This window comes from Physcomitrium patens, chromosome 26 (assembly GCF_059467195.1).
Source record: "Physcomitrium patens ecotype Gransden chromosome 26, ASM5946719v1, whole genome shotgun sequence".
NCBI lineage: Eukaryota > Viridiplantae > Streptophyta > Bryopsida > Funariales > Funariaceae > Physcomitrium > Physcomitrium patens.
The window spans coordinates 5,080,964-5,086,963 of NC_143435.1; the positions used below are offsets into that span (position 1 = coordinate 5,080,964).

Here is a 6,000-nt window from a genome sequence, read left to right on the forward strand (position 1 = left end):
AATAAAAAAGCTTAGGTATAAGACAAAGACATAAAATAGTCTTCTTATTGGCCAAAATAAAAGAAATTGTTAACCAATAGAAAGCCTTGCATAATTAGCAAAAAGACCACTAGTTCACTATTTGTACAATAGATCGATTTATAGTTTTTAGGTGCATAACAACATGGGTATTTTTTAGTATTTTATAAAAGTAATTAAAGCTATATTGAAATAATATTTTTCTTTATAAGAATTACAAATAAATCATGTATTGATAATAAATAATAAAATATATTAGACTTAACTCCTATATTCACAATAATTTAGTACTGCAATTTTTTTTGTTAATTCCTATAATCCTCTATATTATTTCGCCTTCAAAACTCCAAAACTGCCAAAAGAAAAACACCCCTTTCAAGAAAATGACTTCCAAAATATATATATTTTTAGCATTTTTAACACTCTAAACCATAAGATCTTGTTTCTAATTTATATCAAGATCAGTCTATCAAATCTTAGATGTTGAAGTTACTACATGTAAGAGATGGTAATATTCAAAGTTAGAAGAAGAGTTTTTTTTTTTTTTTTTTTTTTTTTTTTTGCCCAAAAAGCATAATGAGACTTATGCTAGGCACAATTCCTACTTGTGACTCTAAACTTTTTGGAAGAATTGTTTTTCAAAGATACCCTCAAGTTAAGTACATGCATGTAAAATATTAGAGCAAGGAGATGTGTATGGTATCTTCAACTAAATTGTTTTCAAGAAGTAGGTGGTTGGAAACTAGTAAGAAAGAAATAGTTTCAAAAAATTATATTATTTAAAATAATAATAATAAACTTTACTCAAAAATAGACAATGGATAGAAGCAATTTAACATAGTTTAAAAGAAGTATACAGATATATATATATATATATATATATATACACAAATGTCAAAAAACTAAATTGATATAGATTTTAGAAGGTCATACATAACCATTAGTTCTAAAATGCACTAGGTAGCTTTATATTAGATAAATATTAGACTTATTGCCCTATAATATTATTGTTATGCAACGTCCAAAACTACCCACAATTGCAATTGTCACATGCTTGGCACAAGTCCTTGCCCAAAATATCTCAATTGAGATCCAAATTTAAAAAAATATTATAACTAATTCCAAAAAACTATTTTTCTACAACAAATTAGTGGAGCATAAACTTCATAAGATTTTCTACCCTTAAAAGTTTTTTTCTTGATAAAAATACCAAAGTTTGATACTTCATGTAGAATGCCCAAAATACATACTTGTAAGTTGGAAGTTGTCATTTATAGACAAATCATGAAAAAAATAAAAATTAAAAAAAATAGTTGAAATTAAAAATTAAAAATTAAAAAAAATCAACATCAAAATATAAGAAAATAAAATTGCAATGCAGTTTTAGAGAGGCAGTTCAAATTGACTTTGAAATGTTACCACCAATGAATGGTTTTTTATTTTAATTTTGATTTAATAATAAAGTATCCACCAAATAACCAATGCTCCATTTGCCACATTCCTTACACTCCCAATCTGCCCTAATCTAATGGGTGTTCAAAGACAAGTAGCCTTGTTACCCTAAACCCTAAAACATGGGGTTTTGGCCCGTTGTGCAATAAAATAAAATAAAAAGAACATGATACGACATGGACACCAGTTTCTGGCTTCGAAACTGTGGGCCTCACTCACGCCTCGTCACAGTTCAATCAGGGATCTCCATCAGTTTTGCCCACTCAGATGCAGCAGATTCGTCCTCCGGTGCGCCGGGGCGATGATTCCGAGGTCAAACACTGCAGTCGAAGAGTGCAGGCACGCATCGAGCGATCGCGAGCGGGCAGAGACGTCGGATTGGGAGCTGGTGAATCAGTGAGTGGTTTTGAAGCTCGTCAGATGCGTGGACTGTTCAGCCAGCCTTGCGGAGGCAATCATAGAAAGAGCGTCGAAAATCAACAACACAGCTACAGGGAGTAGTTAGTTTAGCGGATTGATGTGAATCAGTGTTCAAGTCCTGGATGAAGGATTTGAGAAGCCTGTTGCAGAAGAGGATCTGGAATGCGGCTGAATCGTGCGAACCTACCTCCCGTTCATCAGACAGCAGCCGTCAAAATAGCTCCCCAGAAAGATACTGCACCCTTCATAGAGAAATGTGGTAAGGAACGTCAAAAATTGCTCACAGAAGATTTTGACCAAGTCTGGTGTAGCTCACAAGTCTTTTGCATAGGTAGCCTCCGCTCAGTTCAATGGGTAATGACCCCAGCCTTATCAGCACTGCCCTCCCACTCCTGGACACAACTGATTTGTGTGTTATATTAATGTAACCACCGTTCGTTCAAAAAAAACAAAAAAACAAAGACACTGCACCCTCATCTTAATGGAGGGCGGTATTTAAAGTTCGGTCTGTAACATTGAATGTTGATTCTCTTTTCCTTTTCGGGATATCTGTTCTTGTCCTGCGTTTTTCAGGGGTGTATCCTTTTGCAGTTATGTTTTTTTGTAAATTATTTATCAAGTTCTGGAATTGAAAAGATTACCAAAATTCATAGAAGATCGTGCCGTGATGGGGCAGGAAAGTCCTGAAATAGTAACATCTCTCATTAGAATTATGGTGCTGGATACGGCTGGAGCTCGAAACATTAAGCAGGAATTCGGGGGGCTCGTCTACCAAAATATCTCTGTGCCCAGATTCGAGTGCCCCAACTTGTTGGCTCCAATTTTTGGAAGGTATGCACCGCGAAAACGGCACTTAGGAATAATTGAAGTGGAGGCCAGCGTCCCATGGTATTACGCGTTGTCAAGTTTAATCATTGCATCGTTGCAATTTCAGCATCTGATTATGGGCAACGATGGGTCCCCACAAGCTTGTCCTTAATAAGGAATCCACTGGAAACAAGCCATGCGTCAGTCCAAGTGTACAAATGGAGTAGTGTCCAGAATCACTGTATCTCCGCTTACAGGAAAGGAAACCATTGAGATTGTCAGCACACCCGGAGGTCGGAGAGACTCGTGTTTGAATGCCAAGAAGCGAATCCCAACTTATTCAGAGTTCTTCATCAGTAATTGCGTCGAGTGATGGCACAGGCACTGGTCTCTCCTACATGCCCTCGAGTAGTGGATAAAGTTGCAGCAGTGACGGCAAGACTGGGGGCGATTTTGAAGGAATTAGGATATTTTGCGCCTCCAGTGGCACTAGTGGTTATCCTTGCCACCAAACTGGTCTGGGATGCTCGGATTCAATCTCAGAGACGGAAGACGCTTCCCCCGGGGCCGAGGCCATGGCCCATCATCGGAAACCTTTCTGCTCTTGTGGGTGACAAGCCGCACCGTGCCCTCCAGGAGCTGGCCTTCGAATTCGGAGGTCTTATGTACCTTCAGCTCGGTATGTCCAGTTCAATAGTTCCGTAAAGCATACTTTAGGTTTCGGGAATTATTGCCGGGCGTCGTGAATGACTTCAACTGTCTCCCGTTGCAGGATCAGTGCCGTGTGTAGTCCTTTCCACTGCCGAAGCTGTTAGAGAGGTGTTCCGATCCAATGATGAACGCATATTGTCGCGGCCGAAGATGTTAAGCTTCGGAATCATCTCGGACAATTACAGATCAATCAGTTTTGGCCCTCCTGGGAAGCTATGGCAAAGTATGCGTAGATTTTGCAGCACGGAGCTGTTTACCAATACGCGTGTGGCTTCTTATCAAGGTCGTAGAGAAGAGGAGGTGAAGCACATGCTGATGGTCCTTGTGGAGGAATCAGAGAAAGGCAAAGCTGTTGATTTACGTAGCTGGTTGCATGATCTATCTTCCAACATGACGACTCGAATGCTTGTCAACAAAAGGTAATGTCGCTGACTATCCGAGAGGATCTCTTTCACTCCTGACGATCATCTTGGTTCTAGAATACAAAGCAATGCCCAAATATAGCCAGTGTCGCACTAGTCCAAATCAAGGTTCAATGGTAAGTATTGCTCATTGCATTGGAATCGACGACCGAGAGCGTTTAGGCAGCTCACCATTGCTTCTCTTGTGTAGAAAAGCGTCGAAAAGCGTAACTTCTAGGTTGATTTGTGATTCGCGTTCCCTGCGACCCTGGCTTGACGGAGAGTAGACAAAATTTTAGATGCAAGGGTACAGTCCTTTCTTTTGTATGAAGATTAACCCATGGTGGCTCTGACATAGGTTCTTTGCAAATCGTGGAGAAAACGATGGTAAGCAAGAGATTTTAAAGAGCGAACTCGAGCACGTGCTAGAAGGATTTAACGTGAACATAATGCGCAATGTCTTAAGCGACTACTTGCCTTCCTTACGATATTTCGCGGAAGAACTGCATGGTGCTCGCGCTGCGTTAGAGGCTTTTCGAGATGAAGCAGCAACAGTTGGACGGAAGATTGTCGAGCTTGAGAAGCACAGACAACGAGCTCAGAATCCGTCTAAAGATGAGAATTATGTTCCAGACTTCGTAGATGTCTTGATAGGGGCGCCTCTGGACGATGGTAAGAGCTTGTCTGATACGCTGCTCACCGTGCAAGTCTTGGTAAGGAGGGATTCTGAACCCCACGTCATCCCATCGCTGCATCAGACTTGTAATTTCTGAGTTCGTTCTCTCTAGTCTTTACAAATTGGCTTGCGACCCGAAAGCTCTGAATCATGCGAAGTCGGTGCCCTACAGGAATTTTTCTTCGCTGGAACACACACGAGCTCCGCAACAGTGGAGTGGGCGATGGCGGAGCTGATCACACACCCAGATCTAATGAAGCGCGCACAGGCGGAGGTCGACGGTGCAGTACCCGCTGATCGCCTCGTCCGTGACTCAGACATTCCCAATCTCCCCTATCTCCAGGCGGTAGTGAAGGAAACGTTCCGCATGCACCCCGTGCTATCGTTGGGCGGTCCACGCGAAACAACCAGACCCATCGAAGTTAATGGATACAAAATCCCTGCGCAGACAAGGCTCTTCGTGAACATCTTCGCGGTCCACCGCGACCCCGCCGTGTACACGGACCCCGAAACTTTCGACCCGGACAGGTTCCTCACGCAACACCTCCATACGAATCACTGTTCGGGGTTCGACTCCCACGAGCTGATTCCGTTCGGCGTCGGGCGGCGGATGTGCCCAGGATTCCATCTCGGCAACACTCTAGTGCACTTGATGCTAGCCAATCTACTGCACCGATTTCACTGGTCTCTCCCCGAGGGCGAGACCATCGCCACCGTGCAAGCCTCTGTGATGTCGGAGAAGCTCTACGGCCTCTTGTTCCACCCCAACGAAAACCTTCACTTGGTCCCCGAGCTCAAAAATGGTCTTCCCGCATCGTGAGACTTGCTTTCGCACCCTTCTATCGACAGCGTTGCACCGACAAACTAAGCTTCGGGTGCGGTAGAACACATAGATCTCTCTGTCCACGATCTCCTTGAACGGCATCGCGATGGAGCTTCGGTGAACCGACACTCTCCACTACAACAACCATCTCGCCGTCGATCGATGCTCCGGCGGATTTCTTCACTCTGTTGCGGATTCGGATTATGAAACCGTGAAGTTCACGATCGCTCAAAATTTTGACTAGTTTTGACAAGTTGTCATATATATATATATATATATATATTTATATATTCAAGTTGACAAGTTCTGTATGAGTATATATATATATATATATATATATACATACATTTACATATGAACACGAATATGCATTGTATAATGGTGATTAAAATCTATGAACTAGTATGATATGCCATATTATTATAAGTTTCTATTTTCATTATGAAGCAATTGATGTGATATTGAGTGATGAATGTTGCTACATGTTCCCCTTCCAGAAAAGGTTTTAAGTTTTAAATGTAGTTATAATTATATCAGATTTTAATTCCTATGTTCTTTTTTAAAATATTATTTACCATGTGGATAGCTAAATGACATCGAAAGTAGGTGAGTAGCTAAATGACAGAGAAGTTGATGAGAAGTCAAATAACTATGTTGTTAATGTGTGTATGCAAATCAAGTAAAATGCTCAC

The 6,000-nt window shown here is 41.2% G+C and overlaps 1 protein-coding gene across 1 annotated transcript; it reads left to right on the plus strand.

Moving 5' to 3' along the window:
• The first annotated feature begins 2,527 nt into the window (after positions 1-2,527).
• On the plus strand, positions 2,528-5,728 carry LOC112278143 (ferruginol synthase). The gene is made up of 4 exons (XM_024511280.3): positions 2,528-3,376; positions 3,470-3,827; positions 4,168-4,522; positions 4,658-5,728. The coding sequence occupies exons 1-4, from the start codon at positions 3,070-3,072 to the stop codon at positions 5,303-5,305; spliced, it is 1,668 nt and encodes a 555-aa protein (XP_024367048.1). The 5' UTR covers positions 2,528-3,069; the 3' UTR covers positions 5,306-5,728.
• Positions 5,729-6,000: the final 272 nt, after the last annotated feature.

Excerpts from the sequence above, each read along its gene's own strand:
- LOC112278143 (XM_024511280.3), top strand. The coding sequence starts at position 3,070 with ATGGCACAGGCACTGGTCTCTCCTACATGCCCTCGAGTAGTGGATAAA. Across the intron at positions 3,377-3,469 it reads TCTTATGTACCTTCAGCTCG|GATCAGTGCCGTGTGTAGTC; the intron begins GTATGTCCAGTT and ends CTCCCGTTGCAG. Across the intron at positions 3,828-4,167 it reads CGAATGCTTGTCAACAAAAG|GTTCTTTGCAAATCGTGGAG; the intron begins GTAATGTCGCTG and ends GCTCTGACATAG.